A 16,468-nucleotide genomic window follows, 5' to 3' on the forward strand; every position below is an offset into this window, starting at 1 on the left:
AATTGTTTTGAGCTTTGACTTTGGGCTTTTAAATCTAATTAAGACTTAATTTCTAATGGGCTTTTGGCCCAAAATATTAATCCATAATTAACATTTAAAATCCATTTTATATCCATATAATTATTCTGAACAATTATATTTCTTACGGTTGTTGTTTCGGTAACTTTTATACAACGTGTCGTGCACACTTATAAATTAACCATTATTTTTGCTTGTCATCCATATGACATTTATAATTTAATTATATCACGTATAATTAATTATAACCTTCTTATTATTAATCATAATCAATTTATAATTAATCAATAAGATTCTCCGATTACATCCTATACGATGTGACCCGATAGGATCTGTGTTATGTTAGTAAATAGAATTAAAATTATTTTAACTTCTACAAATCATAAGAGGCACCTGACAGAATGCATTATGACCATCCAATTACACAGATAATGCTGTACTGTACAATATCACGATCCAGTAAACTATTTACTTGTGTGAATTTTTTTGCCTCATAGCTATCAGATCGATTTCAAGATAGGTGTGTGTCATCCTTGCAAACTTAATATTTTCTTGATCTTGAGCAGATTATCAAATATGATTACTCTTGTAATCATACCGCTAGCAAATAACCTTACACTATCAAGGGGCCTAGTGATACTATTATTCGTATAGAAATACGAGGGACAACAGTACTTTTGGTAGACCACCTCTTCCTCTGCATAAGTTATGTATACCGAAGTGCCACCGTTATAGCTACCTTTTACGGATAGCGTTAGACAACACTCACACATATACATCTCTTATGTAAGAAAGATGAATACCTCATACTTTAGAAGTTAACACTGAATGAAAACATTAATGACATGAACACAATTCTATTTAATGTTTCATTCGGGGTTTGTCAAATACCATGTTCATGGAACATGTATCTATGTGATTAAAATGACATCTCTTGTCTATGGTTTGTAAAACTTAACCATATTTTAATCCACATACTAACCTTGTAGTGGTCAATTAATGTTCCTGCTAATTACCTCGGTTAGAGGCTTTTAAGAGTATATATCATCTATATTATGAAGTTTTACAATTCCAGTCATGAACTCGAAATGATTCATAAATGCAATAATACTCAAGGCAACAAAATGACATTTTATTAATCATCCAATTGATGAACAAATTATATATGATAAAATAATTGCATTATTGACTTCTAGATTATTACATACTAACAGCATGAACCATGCATAATCTTCAAAATTCTCTCTATATCTATTAGAGAAAAAACTAATGGGAGAAGCTGATTTTCTACATCATACCCGGTTGTAATCAACAATTTACCTGTATTAAACCATCAATTAATGTGTAAAAGAGCAAATTTATCGATTACCTGCGAATAAAAAAATTCCTATTGAATTTTGATTTTTATTACCTTTGTACTGGCCCAACAAGAAACATTCATCGACGGTGATGACTGGTCTCAAGTGTTGGAAAGCATTTATGCACGGTCCAAATGCCCAAGTCGCCCTATTAAAATACATGTAAGGTCCAAGCTCACCGGTTGGTATGAGGTAACATTGAACAATGTACCTGTGAATAAAAAAAAAAGATTTAGTGTAATTTTTTTAGTCAATGTTGTTGAAAAAAAAGAAATAATATAGTACTTGGGTTTCTTCTCTTAATTACCTCCAACAAGTGGACTATAAGCGCGTATGACCCCTCCCAACTACCAAATTGGCGGGCAATTGCCAACTCCCTTCCACACCACAATTCGTTGTACGTCAGTATTTGACAATTGTACGTTTGTGCACAAGCGATTATGACAGCATTGATACTCAAATCCACATCATTTCTCATGTGTGCGGCGATGCAATCAGCAACCATAGCAGCCGACAACTATGCATGATCTATTCTTGTCGCATCCACATGACAATAATGTTTTGTTGGGCATCTGAATACTTTCTATTGTGTACCGTAACCAGTGGCCCTTGCTAATATTGCTCAAACTCGCGATTCATTATGCAAAACCCACGATCCATCTTGAATTTTCTCTGCCCGAGCATAGGCCTGGTATCTTCCTGGTCACTATGATCGCTAATGCACTCAAGATCAACATCCCCCTAATTTTCCTCTGCCTCTTGTATTTTCGGATCCATCATCTCCTCGGTATAATTTGGATCACAAGACTGACCCTAATGAGTGGTCTGACTACTAGAACGATGGTCTATCTGGGGGCAGGATTGACTACTAGCATTTTGGTTAGTCTGGGGTCGGGACCGACGGTGGGGGCGACTACTAGACGGTCGATCCCTCTGAACTGGGGCTTCACTACTAGAAGGTATGTTAATCTGAAAAAGGACATGGCTTGAGGATGTTGAGTTAACCCGACTAGCACTCGCAAGGGGGTTGGGACGCTGGACTCGGTTAACCTCCACATATAATTCAATTACCTTGTACCCACCCTAAGGAAAACTCATGGTCTAGTTGTATAGTATCTGCCAGACTCCATCATTCTGAACAGGAAATAGTTGGAACTAGATTTGTGTTGAACCAATGGGCATGCTAATTTTGGCCTGAATATCAAGGTCATACCGACCCTGATCCAATCTCAGGCTCTGACCAATAATTGATTCCAGGGCCACCAAATCAGTACTCGGCATTATCAGTATCACATAAACAAGCACGATACTATAAAAAACCTCATTAGGGCCTGTTAAAACCTCACCACCAGTGTAAACAGATACCATAGTAGCCATTTTGGCCTGAGTATACAAAGAAACCTAAAATTGCAAATTAACTAAATTAATTACTAAAATAATGAAAAAAATAAAAAATTGAAAAAGAGAGAAAAAAAAATAAACTCACAGTTCAGAAGCTCTGGCCTAGGAGATAGAGTTGTTAAGTGTGAGAAATGAATTTCTCTCTCCAGGAAATATATATAGAAAAATCCAATAGGGGATGCTGCCCCCAGGAAGGAGGCCCGCATCTAGGTGATGTAGCCATGGTAAGCATATATGTCTTTGCTCCTGTATAGGAGATCATGAGCTCGAAACTTACAGAATTATGTCTCGATTACAAATAAGAATAAGTCTTTGATCTCTTGATAAAAAAGACAATACATTTTGAGTAAGAAATTATGAGTTTGGATTTAAATAGAGATTATTTATAGATATTAAATGAAAATTGGAAGACTAAGATCTCCGTTTTTCTATCTCAAAAAAAAAAAAAAAAATACAAAAAAAACAAACAACAACAAAAATTGCTAGTACAAATATTCTACACTTTGTAGTTATTTTTCCAGCTTCCCACTGAATAACAAAATATTCGCAAGTTAGCTGAGAAATTTAAACACATGAACACTTGTGGCCAATTTGCCGACTTGCCAACCTGGCAACACCGGAGGTGAAAGAGGGTGGATGAAAGCGTCGAATTGAGACCATGTGAGATATGTGATTAGATCCAGACCATTTAACTTAAGTTTGCACGAATTAAAAAAGAAAGAAGAGACTTTCTATATTAATTATATATTGTTTTTTGAGAGGAATATTAATTCTATATAGGCTTGAAAAGACTTGGACAGTTGGACCCGGGCGGAAGTATTTATCTCCACTCGAAAGTGTAAATAATAGAAAGAAAAAAAGAAGAGAAATAGAAAGGAAAAGTGGGCTAGTGGACTAGAAAATGAAAAATATATGGACTGGGCCAGAGAGATGAAAATAGCAAGAAAAAAAGTAAAATGGGTTCGGGGCTGGAGAGTGGAGAGACGACAACCGTATTTAATTCTATTATAATTTTATTGATGTAAATGGTGTTAGAGAGATGTGTCTCATGAATTTATAATTTTTTTATACAGTGAAATTGAGAGAGGAAATAATATTATATATAATATCTCCTTTCTTGAGTCGGCAACAGACGAAAGAGTGCGATTCAGCTTGTTGCGCTGCCTGCCTCTAGGTGGTTTGGTACTTTGGTGTGTGTCTCATGTAAGTCATGTTCTTTCTCTAACTCTTATTAGGGGGGGAGACGAGACGAGCGACACTGTAAAGACCACAGACACAAGGTCCACAAGTGTCCCAATCCTTGCGATCGCGAGCGAACATGTGGACCCGATCGATGTCCATGGATCGGATCTACTTTTGAGTTTTGAGTGACGGACCACCGGTTCATGATCCGAGAGTAGGCAGTAATTTTGACATCAGGTCTCCATCACATCAGTTTATGCCTTGCCTTCCCCAGGTGATTCAATTGAAATATTTTATGAATATGAACCTCGTGGAACGTGGAACCGAACAACTATCCCCTACTAGAGGCTAGAGGTAGAAGAGGATATTTTGTAAGCTGCAGTTCCTTCCATAATTCCATTCCATGGGATTTTAATTTGAGACCAGGAACGGAAGAAACTATCGTGTTCGTGGTACCTCCACCTTAGGTAACAGGTAATGTTTTATGTCTCCATCCCTTCCCTTGTCCTCTCTCTCATTCACTCTCCAGCTACTTTGATTGTATATCTATCTATCTATGCATAAAGCGGATCGTAATCAGTGTCAAGTTGACCCGTTACATTATTCCAGTATTGAGGATAAAACAAAACAGGAGAATCGGAGGAGAACTCTAGAGTAGTCGCTTAAAACTTAAAATAATGAATTACCAGGGCAGCTGGGCAGGGCAGAGGCCAGAGGGCACTTCCTCTTCTCTTTAATTAGATTAGAATTAGATTATTCCTGTTCCTATTCCTGTTCCTTTTCCTTTTCCTTTTCCTTTTCCTTTACCTTTTGCGCTAAGCAACTGCAACCCAGTCTGAATTTTCATATTTACCCATTTCCAGTTCTTTGGTCCACTTTTCGCTTGAAGCAAAGCCTCTTCAAGTACAAGTACATCCCTCCTGTCAAAATTCTAAGATTTTGAAGCCATGTCGCTGGAATCGGAGTTCTCGGCTTCTGATTATCAATCTATTGTTTCCATAAATATATTCATCGTCTTGCTCTCAGCTTGTATTGTCATCGGCCATTTGCTAGAGGAGAATAGATGGATGAACGAATCCGTGACCGCGCTTCTAATTGTTAGTTCTCTCTCTCTCTCTCTCTCTCTCTCTCTCCTCTCAATAGTCAAGGCAAATAGTCCATATACTCAATAACCACTTGTGAAAATTTTAGGGGCTTTGCACTGGAGGAGTCATTCTATTGACCACTCAAGGGAAGAATTCCAAAATTCTTGTATTTAGTGAAGATCTTTTCTTCATTTATTTGCTCCCTCCTATCATTTTCAATGCCGGGTAATTTTCTTTCTTTCTAATTATGATTTCGCGTTGCTAATAGCAGGGTAGGCATAGCATGGTTCTGGTTAAGTGCCATTACTCAATACTATAAAGAAAGAATTTCGGAAAATTATGTTAATTTCTTTCTCCAGGTTTCAGGTCAAAAAGAAGCAGTTCTTTCGTAACTTTATGACAATTGTTCTATTTGGTGCTGTTGGGACGCTGATATCATTTGTTATCATTTCTCTAGGTTTTCTTTCTTCTGTCTCTCTTCTATCAATCTATGGTCACCATGTCTTCATTTAAGCATTACCAGAGCTGTTATATATAATCTCTTTTCTGAAAAAAAAAAAATTTAACAGCAGATAGAAGGAAAGGTGTTATTCTGCTAGTACCAGTACATCTCCCCTACTATAGACTTTTGAGGACCGGTTCCTGCTTGTTACCATTAAATTTTGCTCATGCTGGTACTTTCCATCTGGTATGGGTGCATCCAAACCATAACATTTTCGCTAGTTAGTTTACACTAGTATTGATTGTTTGTTTGTTACTGGTACAATCTATATTCTCATAAACTAAAGAAGTTAACAAGTAAATTTCTTCTTTACTTCTCAGGTGCTATAAGCTTGTTTCAACGGTTAGGCTTTGAAGCCTTGGAACTTGGTGACTTTCTTGGTAATAGCTGCTTCTGTCTTATGTCTTTACCCAGATTAAATTCTTTTGGAAATCATCTTTCTTATTTATCTTGTCATATATCCAAATGATCTTACTACATTTCATTTTTCTCTTTTGGCCAGTTGCTCATTTACTTTGTTCCCCTCTCTCTACATTTCTTTTCCAGCTATTGGAGCAATTTTTTCTGCAACAGATTCAGTGTGCACCTTACAAGTGCTCAACCAAGATGAAACACCATTGTTATATAGTCTTGTTTTTGGTGAAGGAGTGGTCAATGATGCAACGTCAGTGGTCTTGTTTAATGCTATTCAAACTTTAGACCTAGAACATTTGGACTCCATGATAATTCTCAAATTTATTGGAAACTTTTTGTACCTTTTTGCATCTAGCACCCTTCTTGGATTGTTTGTAAGTTTGACTTATTTATGCATCTTATTTTGTTTGATTTATCGTTCTTTCCATTTTTGCTATTGTCATGTATATCTTGATTAATATTGGTTTGACCTGAAGTTTACTCCATTTAATTTCAGGCTGGTTTGCTTAGTGCTTATATTATCAAGAAGTTATATTTTGGGAGGTTGGTGAATGAGACTTGTCAATTATTTCCATTTTATAACTGCTTATCCTGTGTACAATAAAGAAATAATAAAGTAACTAGTATGTGAAGATATCTATAGCGACTGTAATCTCACTTTTTCTCTGTATTTCATATCTTAGGCACTCAACTGATAGAGAAGTGGCCATAATGATCTTGATGGCTTATCTCTCATATATGTTGGCTGAAGTAATGCACATATTTTCAGCTTTCAAATATAAAAATTTTTGCAGTGCTTTTTTATTTGTCCTTTTTCTTATATTTTGTTTGTGAGAAGTCTGTTGATCATATTTTTCTGTAATCTACCAAACTTGCGACTTTGGAGGAAATCTACCCTTATAAAAGCCAGAAGGACAATACAATTTTTTAATTTTTGAGGGAGCATATGAAGTTTTCATCCTTGCATTTGCACCATCCTAAATGGGTTTTGACTTAAACAATGCTTTGGTGTGTTGCAGCTATTAGATTTGAGTGGAATTCTGACAGTATTTTTCTGTGGGATTGTAATGTCTCACTATACCTGGCATAATGTGACAGAAAGTTCTAGAATAACAACAAAGTATGTGCTCTGTCCCTTCTTCATAGCTTAGTTTTGTTATATGTTATATTTTCTTCTTTTTTTATCTGAGCATTCTTTTCATTTTTTTTTACTGTAGGCATGCATTTGCGACAATGTCGTTTATTGCTGAGATTTTTATCTTTCTTTATGTTGGCATGGATGCATTAGACATTGAGAAGTGGAGGATTGCTAGTCAAAGGTAATTTTATCTGTATATCTTTTGAGATATTTGTTTACATTCCTTGTTTGTCATTTTTCACTTAAGATTATTTTGAAATTTTGATGGACAGTCACGTAAGATCTCCATGCATAAATAACATTTTTTTGGTTGTATGCAGCCCCGTTAAAGCAGTTAGCATAAGTTCGATTATCATAGGTCTACTGATGGTTGGAAGAGCTGCCTTTGTTTTCCCTCTCTCTTATCTGTCAAACCTGAGTAAGAAAGCGGGACGCCCGAAAATTACTTTCAGAGAACAAGTGAGTGTTTTCTTTACATTTTAGTCATTTATTCTCCTACCTTACGTTCTTTCTTTCTACTTGTCAGCCTTTTATGATTGAATTTTTGTTTCATTTTTCTGATAGGTAACAATCTGGTGGGCTGGTCTTATGAGAGGAGCAGTGTCTATTGCACTTGCTTATAATAAGGTTAGATATCATCATTTCATTCTTTTATTTTATTGCATATTTTATGGGGTAAATGACCAATCCAAGTCTCAAGTCTGACCTAAGATGAACCCTCTCCTTTGCTGGTATACATCCTTTGGTACAAGGAACATGCTAACTTGAAAATGTATATGAAATACCACCTCTGCTTATATAGAAATTATCTAATGAATGCAGTTTACAATTTGGGGGCACACACAACTGCCGAGCAATGCTATCATGATCACCAGCACCATTATTGTAGTTCTTTTCAGCACTCTGGTACTTATATTATGTATACATTTTTTCTTTTATAATAGTGGGTAAATCCCACCGATTTCATTCAGAAATCATCAAATGTGTTTATGGTACCAATACCGGTGCCAATACAAAAGCAGGTTATTAGCAAAAGAGATACTGAGAGGGGTTATCCTTAAAAAGGGTTGAGGTAGAACCTATTGATTTAGCAGGGAATTTATCAGAAAATTATTGTATCTGTTAGTTTATACTGGCACAGTGCCAGATACTAATTTCAGAGCTTGAATGAAGTCTGTTTCATTGTTAAAACATCAACGAAACAATATCTAACAGTCATCAATAGATAGAACATAAAAAATAATAGAACTGAAATTTGCTCCCTGATAATTACCCAAAATAATTTTCTTCTTGGTTTTTTAGGTCTTTGGTATACTGACGAAGCCTCTAGTAAGATTCATGCTCCCAAGGCGACACCTAACCCGTGAAGTCAGTATTAATTCTGACCCACCAAGCCCGAAATCAATATTCACCCCACTACTCAACAATGACGAAGAGGTGGAGCCTGTGCCAAACACTTGTCAGAATATGCTGCGTCCATCCAGCCTCCGCATGTTTCTGACAATCCCGACCCGCTCTGTGCACCATTATTGGCGCAAATTTGATGATGCATTTATGAGGCCAGTTTTTGGTGGAAGGGGTTTCATGCCTATCGTGCCTGGCTCACCGACTGAGCGAAGTGTGCATGATGGTGAATTAGCTTAGGGAATGGATTGGGAACGAAGGGAGGGTTCCTCTGTAACCATCCTTGTTTTTTTTGGCTACACAAGTATGTATAGCGGTTTGTTGTATTTCTTGTGTATGAGAGCAGCAGTCGCGTGTATATTTTTTGGCTTTTTGTATTTAACTGTAGAAACAATAGTTAATTAGTATAGTTATTTGGGTTGTATTTTCCTGCATCTCCTTTTTGGTTATTCTTTATATGCTTTAAAGAGCTACACAAATAAATACTTACTGTATATTTATTGGTTCAAACTTCATTCTATTTTTCTTTTTTCGAAGGTTAAAATCAAAGCTGACGCAGATGTTTGAGTCTGCAGTTCCAACTTCCAAACTATAGAAAATTGTACTATAATAATAAATTGTTATATGTTTATTGACTTCACACATTTTATGGTACTCTTTCTACATTTTGTATTGGGCCAATCAAAATTGTGTGCTTATATGGCACATCACTCAGCTAATGGGTTGAGTTTGACACACCAACTTACATGTTAAATGGGTATCACCGAATTGGGCTTTGGCCGTAAACAAAAGAGGAAATCAATCACCAAAACCCACTTCCAAATACTACGTACGCTGTTGCTATTTAAATTATGAATTTTACAATTTCAGTCATTGACTCGAAACGATTCATAAATGCAATAATACTTAAAGCAACAAAATGACAGTTTATTAATCACTCAATTCATGAACAAAGCTTTATATGATAAATTATCATATTATTAATTTCTAGATTATTACAAACTAATATATACCAGTGAAGATTTTGAATATATCGGGATGCTCCCAGAAGTGCATGTGGACACCCTTCCCAAGCAACAAGCTCTTGTCAGTACTCCACATCAGAATCAGATCTGTGCTCTTTCTAATATTCCTAACACCATTCACCATCTCATGACTACAGATGCACAAACCAACCCCTCTTCCCCCAATCTTTCATCTCCTCACAACTCAGCCCACATCTCTAGCGCAGCTGTGCAAGCTTTTATAATCTTGATGAATCACTGGGTCGAGCCTTTGATTGAGCAACATATTTATGACAACAACCCAATCCCAGCTCCTCTGTCCCCACAAGAGAATGTCATACATAAAGATGTTCACACTGTCACTCCACAAGTGCAAGACCACCACTTCCAGGAGGAAGCGCCATGAATTTCTTGTTGGGGAGCTAAGAAGAAGCACTAGAATTAGGGCTCAAGGGTCAGCTCAATCAATGTTGGCTAAGGCACAGCCTAGAGCTCAAAACCAAGGTACTACTACACACACTATTTCGTTAATTAGGTCGTTTCCTTATACAAGATTGGCAGAGGCTGAGGTATTAGATCTCTTTAGGGCTTATAACATCAAAATAGGGATTAATGATCTAGAGTCAGATGCTATAGTTAGGGCCATTAAACACTTAGATAGGGCTGCTTTCGATACACTTATTGCTCAAGCTTTTTTCCAAATTAAAAACTATGCCTCAGGATCAGTTTTTGATTTTAGATTTCTCAACAGAGGGTTATTTAGTTGTTAAATGAATATTCTAAATTGGAATATCTGTGGTATGAATGCAGATAGGAAATGAAACATCTTACATGACTTATTAAGAGATAATAAAGTGGATGTAGTAGAAATACAGAAAGCAAAAAAAAAAATATATAATTTTAATGATAGACATTTGAGAGCACTCTCCTCTTATATTGATGTTTGGAAGTGGCTGCCTTCACAGGGTAGGTCAGGTGGCATACTAGTGGGGGTTGCTAGCTCCAAATTTACAATTTTAGAATGTAATATGTTTCAATTCTCAATGCAAATAGTGTTGCAATCTAGGGCTGATATGCAAAAATGGATGTTAGTGGTAGTCTATGCACATGTAGATAGGTCACTTAAATCTCCCTTTTGGGAGGGACTTAAGCAAAGTAGGGTTAATAGGACAGAACCTTGGATCATAGTAGGTGATTTCAATGCTATTAGATAAGATATGAAATGACTGGTCCTAGTTTTTAATGATTTTATACAAGACCACTATCTCATAGAATTCAAATTAACTAGAAAAAAGTTTACGTGGTCCAATGGCAGACAATCTGCCTTATTAGATAGGATATTCTTTACTCAAGATTGGGCATATTTATTCCATCCTTGTACACTTACTAATCTAAGTTCTTATGGATCGGACCACTGTCCTCTTCTATTACAAACTCAATCAAGTGTAACTTCTCCTCCTCCTGTTTTTCGATTTGACTCGGAATGGATCAAAAATGAGGATTTTATTAGACTTGTATACCAATGGTGGTTGGCAACCCCCATCCCCCCTATGCAAATTTTGGCTATCATTGGCACAAGAAAAATGAAAATGATGAAAAAGAAAATTACGGGCTGGTCCAAAAATTACTATGGGGAGAAAAGAAAACTCAAACATCAAGCCAATACCATCCTTCTCGAGTTAGAAAAAAATAAAAGATGAGAGAGAACTTACACTTGATGAGTTAGTTCAATGGCATCATTGTAAAACTATATTAGATTATATATATATATATAAGGAATTACCTTGGAATTTTTTTTTTTTTGATAAAAGGCTTTTTGGGCCCGTTTCATTAAAGAAACTTGGAAGTTTTTGTTACAAACAAAAAGCTAAGCTGTATCTCATAATGTCTTGATATGCCTACTTCTAACACCAAAAGCTAGAACAGTCAAGGATAACAAAACGCACGATAAAAGATTACATTGAATTCAGAAAATTCAAAAACTAGTTATTGCTAAACTAGTTATTGCAAAACGCACAATAAAAGATTACATTGAATTCAGGAACTGACTAACTATTCACACAAAAGCGTATGCACAAAGTTTCAGTATAGCAAGCTGTACCTTTTAACCTTGGTTACACCTTTCGATTCAGATTGCAAGTCTACAATCCTATCGAGCAGTATATTCAGGGTATTGATCCACAGGACGGTTCAATTCTCAACTGGACTTTACTTACATCAATTAGGTACTAGAAGTTCTGCAAAGGTTGGTTTGGTTGTTTAATTTTCCTAATGGCAATAATTGAAATGACAGAAATTAAAGTTTGATTTTTATCAGATATTAAAAGGTGTTTTCAGAATTTTAGCTTTCATCTTCAACGCAAACCGTTGTTTTCTTTCTTGGTTTGAAACAATGTGGTTGAGAGCATCCTTAAATTTAATTATCAATAGGTTTATGACTTCTGTTTTAAGGCCCGCCTTCACGACGAGGTTTTAAGGCCCGCCTTCACGACGAGGTTAAGTATGTGGCAAGCACACTTTTGGTGAAACATTGTATCATTCATAATTGAGTTTAGTGACCGTTTAAAAATCTCAATTGAAGCTATGTTGTTGTTGGCATTATCGAATGAGATAGAAAAAATCTTGTTATCCATATCTATCTTAAGATTATACTCTTGTAAAACCTCAATAATAGATTTGAAAATTATATTTGCAGTGTGCGAGGAATCCAACACTCAAAAACTTAATATCATTTTTTGTAAAACCTATTGATCATCGATCCAATGTCCGGTAACACAAGAGTACCTGAGTCCATATTTACCGGCAGTCCATATGTCAGAGGTAATTGAGACCTTATTGTTTTGATATGCAAATGTAGCTCATAGCTCGTTTTTTGATTGAAAAACTGGTTTTTTTTTATTTAACTAACCATCTTTCTATGATGGATCCTCTTGTGCATTGGTTGACCACACTCCCGAATGACCAACCGGGCAAAACTCATGCAACCACCCATACTTATTGGTTGTTCTTTGTGGGTAATGTACCGGCCAATTCACTAAGCATTGTTGATTCATCGTATTTTGGATTGGTTCTGGTATCATTCAGGTTCACAAGAGTTTGGATTTGTCTCGGTCCAGCATTTTCACTTGGAACCTCACCCTTTTTTTCGTGCATTTTGACATGTCTTTTAAAGCTGGTCATACCACTAGTTTCTTTATACACAAAATAAGGTCTCTTGCAATTTTTTACCTTACATTCAAGGGTTTGCAAAAAACCATCCTCAACTTTGGTCACCTTATACCAGCTGAACCACGGCTGATTGTATTCGGGAGCTCTTCTAGTCTTTTTTCCTGCTAGTTCTTGTGGGGGGACACTTGTCGAAGGAGGAACATCTTTTTCTTGAATTTCAGGGATACTTGTCGAAGGAGTACCTGAAATAGGGGTAGTGAATTGACTCGATGATATAGAAGAAGTGCCTCCATTGCATACGGTGGTGTCGATTGATGTGTTTCTTGTGGAATGAATATGTTTGGATCGTTTGAAATATAATACGGTGCACTTATTTGGGGGTGGGGGTTGTTGATAATTTGGTTGTAGCGTTTGGTCCCTTCTTTGATAATTTTGTGGATAGTTAGGTGGTGGCATTTGGGAGGAACTATCAAGATAATTATGTGGATAATATTGTGGATAATTAGATGGTGGCATATCGGGGCCAAAAATTTCAGCCGACATTCTCGCAATAGATTCTTTCACCGAATCGTGATGAGGAGTTGTCATTTTTTAAACCTATTCAAAAAAATAAATGTAAATTACTTAACATATTCAAAAAATATATCTAACCTATTTATTTAACATATTCAAAATAAATCCGAATTTGAAAAATGAAATCTAACTTATTCAAAAAATAAATCTAATTACTTAACATAATTCTAATATATTACATTTGAATTTTAGGGACAAAATTAACTAATCACATATGAAAAATAATCCTAACATACATTTGAATTCATAACATAAATCTAACATTATAAATAAAAAATAAATCTAGCATTTTTAAAATACATCTAACACATTAAAAATAAATCTACCATTTTTAAAATACATCTAACACATTAAAAATTTACTAAGCATTTTTAAAAACAGAAATAAAAACAGAAATAAAAACAGAAATAAAAAACAGAGATAAAAATATTGTTTCGGCTTTTGTTCCTGGCCAGAACATGCTGTTTTGGCCTTTGCAGAAAAACTGTATTTTCTGCAAAGACCAAAACAGACTGTTCCGGCCTGGAACAGAGGCCGAAACAACATTTTTATATGTGTTTTTTTATTTCTATTTTTTAAAAATAAATCTAATATTTTTAAAATAAATCTAACCTATTCAAAATAAATCTAACATTTTTAAAATAAATCTAATATAACATATTTAAATTCTAACATTCAATAAATTTTAATCTAATAATCTAACCATATTAAAAAATATTTCTAACATTCAATGTTTTCTAATTATCTAACCTATTCAAAAATAAATCTAACATTATAAATAAAATCTAACATATTTAAAAATGAATCTAACATTTAAAATCTAAATAAATCAGAATTTAAAAATAAATCTAACCTATTCAAAAATACATCTCAATTTGAAAAATAAAATCTAACCTCTTTTTTTAACCTATACAAAATAAATGAAGTTACTTAACATATTCAAAAAATAAATCTAACCTATTTATTTAACCTATTAAAAATAAATCCGAATTAAAAAAAAATGAAATCTAACATATTCAAAAATAAATCTAATTAACATATTCAAAAAATAAATCTAACATTTTTAGCAATCCATTAACATTCAATAAATCTAACATTATATTTCAATTCTAAATTTCTCTACAAAAATAAATCTAATCTATTTAAAAATAAATCTAACATTTTCAAAAATAAATCTAACATATTCAAAATAAATCTAATATTTTTAAAATAAATATAATATAACATATTTAAATTCTAACATTGAACAAATTTTAATCTAATAATCTAACCATATTCAAAAATATTTCTAACATTCAAAGATTTTTAATTATCTAACATTTTCAAAAATAAATCTAACATTATAAATAAAATCTAAATAAATCCAAATTTAAAAATAAATCTAACATATTAAAAAATAAATCCCAATTTGAAAAATTAAATCTAACCTTTTTTTAACCTATTCAAAACAAATCTAATCACTTCACATATTCACAAAAATGAATCTAACCTATTTTTTAACCTTTTAAAATTTAATCCGAATTTGAAAAATAAAATCTAACCTATTTAAAACAAATCAAATTACTTCACATATTCACAAAAATGAATCTAACCCAACTTTTTAATCTATTAAAAATAAATCTAAATTTGAATAATAAAATCTAACCTATTTAAAACAAATCTAATTACTTCACATATTCACAAAAATGAATCTAACCTATTTTTTTAACCTATTAAAAATAAAATGTAGCATATTCAAAACAAATCAAATTACTTCACATATTCACAAAAATGAATCTAACATTTCAAAAAAATAAATCTAACATATTTTTTAACCTATTAAAAATAAATTCCAATTTCAAAAATAAAATCTAACATATTCAAAACAAATCTAATTATTTCACATCTAGCAAATCTAACATAAACTAAATAAATCTAACATATTGAATAAATCTAACAAATCTAACAAATCTAATTACTTCACATTCAATAAATCTAGCATAAACTAAATTTAACATTCAATTTAAATTCTAAATTTCTCTACAAAAATAAATCTAACAAAAACTAAATCTAACATCAAATTTAAATTTTAAATTACTCTACAAAAATAAATCAATCTAACATGAAATAAATGAAACCTTTAAATCTTGCGGGAGGTGGCGAACTTTGTAATTTCGATACTTTTGTAATTCCATTTGCGTATTTGTGGAATGAATTAAATTTACAACTATATTTTTTTTAAACAATAAATATAAAATTGAGAATAATAAAAATATTGAGATTGAGATTGAGAGATGAAAATATTGAGAGAATGAAATGTGAAAATATTGAGAGAGGGGTGTATATTTATGGAGGTTTGATTGGGTGGGAATGAAATTTAAATTTTAAAAGAAAAAAAAATATCAAATTCGGGTAGGGTTCGGCCGGTCCAGGTTTGAACTATTGCGGGGGGGGGGGGGGGGGGGGGGGGGGGTTTGAAATAAAAAATGGGTACAACGGGTATAGGGTACACGGTTACAACGGGTATAGGGTACACGGGCACGGGTTCAAGGACCGGTCCGGGCGGGCACGGATTCAATTCGGTCCGGGTTCACTCGGTTTTTGCCCAAAAAATCGGGTCTGGCTCATTTCAAATCCGTACCCGTGTACCCATGCATACCCGGACACAGACACGGTCCGGTCAGGTAACAGGCACGGGTGGACCGGACCGGGTTTGACCCGCCCGGGTATTGTCAAACCACTAGATGGCGGGTCCTAATAATTTTGGAGATCTAGTTCATTGGAAATTGGCAATATGATTATGATGGGCCATGGGCCCCTACTCTAGTGACCGAGTCCGTGATGTGTAAACCAGCCGGACATAATATATTATCTTTAACCGTCTGTAAAAAAAAAAAATGTCGGATCGATGAGCTGCATCGAATCACTGTGATATATCTTGCTAGCTCTGAATCATTGCGATCTTGTTAGTTTCGAATATTTTACAAAAACCTTAACTTAAAATTTATTTATTTTATGCAATGAATAAAATATGGTCATGTCACACATCACTCAGCTATGGGGATATAACTCTGCTGCTTTTCTCTAAGAAAACCAGCGTGTTGCTTTTCCGATTCTAACAATTCAAAATTTTTTATTCACGTATCTCTATAAATTTTTTTTTTTATGCACAAATATTAACAAATTGGAATGGTTGAGATCCGAAAAGCAACAGAGTTCATTCCCAGCTATTGAGATATTTG

At 34.2% G+C, this 16,468-nt stretch overlaps 1 protein-coding gene across 2 annotated transcripts; it reads left to right on the plus strand.

Moving 5' to 3' along the window:
• Positions 1-4,292: 4,292 nt before the first annotated feature.
• Positions 4,293-8,926, plus strand: LOC144573341 (sodium/hydrogen exchanger 1-like). 2 transcript variants are annotated; one of them, XM_078323093.1, is made up of 14 exons: positions 4,293-4,433; positions 4,823-5,056; positions 5,151-5,269; positions 5,404-5,501; positions 5,867-5,926; positions 6,093-6,334; positions 6,457-6,503; positions 6,644-6,710; positions 6,980-7,080; positions 7,178-7,279; positions 7,419-7,557; positions 7,663-7,725; positions 7,921-8,004; positions 8,401-8,926. In XM_078323093.1, exons 2-14 carry the CDS (start codon positions 4,907-4,909, stop codon positions 8,740-8,742), a joined length of 1,614 nt encoding a protein of 537 aa, XP_078179219.1. In that variant the 5' UTR covers positions 4,293-4,433; positions 4,823-4,906; the 3' UTR covers positions 8,743-8,926. The 2 variants fall into 2 exon arrangements, with proteins under 2 accessions (XP_078179219.1, XP_078179220.1); XM_078323094.1 differs by lacking the exon at positions 4,293-4,433 and having other exon boundaries at positions 4,901-5,056; positions 5,411-5,501.
• The last annotated feature ends 7,542 nt before the right edge of the window (positions 8,927-16,468 follow it).

The sequence above is a fragment of the Carex rostrata genome, chromosome 21, assembly GCF_964058835.1.
Source record: "Carex rostrata chromosome 21, lpCarRost1.2, whole genome shotgun sequence".
Classification (NCBI taxonomy): Eukaryota; Viridiplantae; Streptophyta; class Magnoliopsida; order Poales; family Cyperaceae; genus Carex; species Carex rostrata.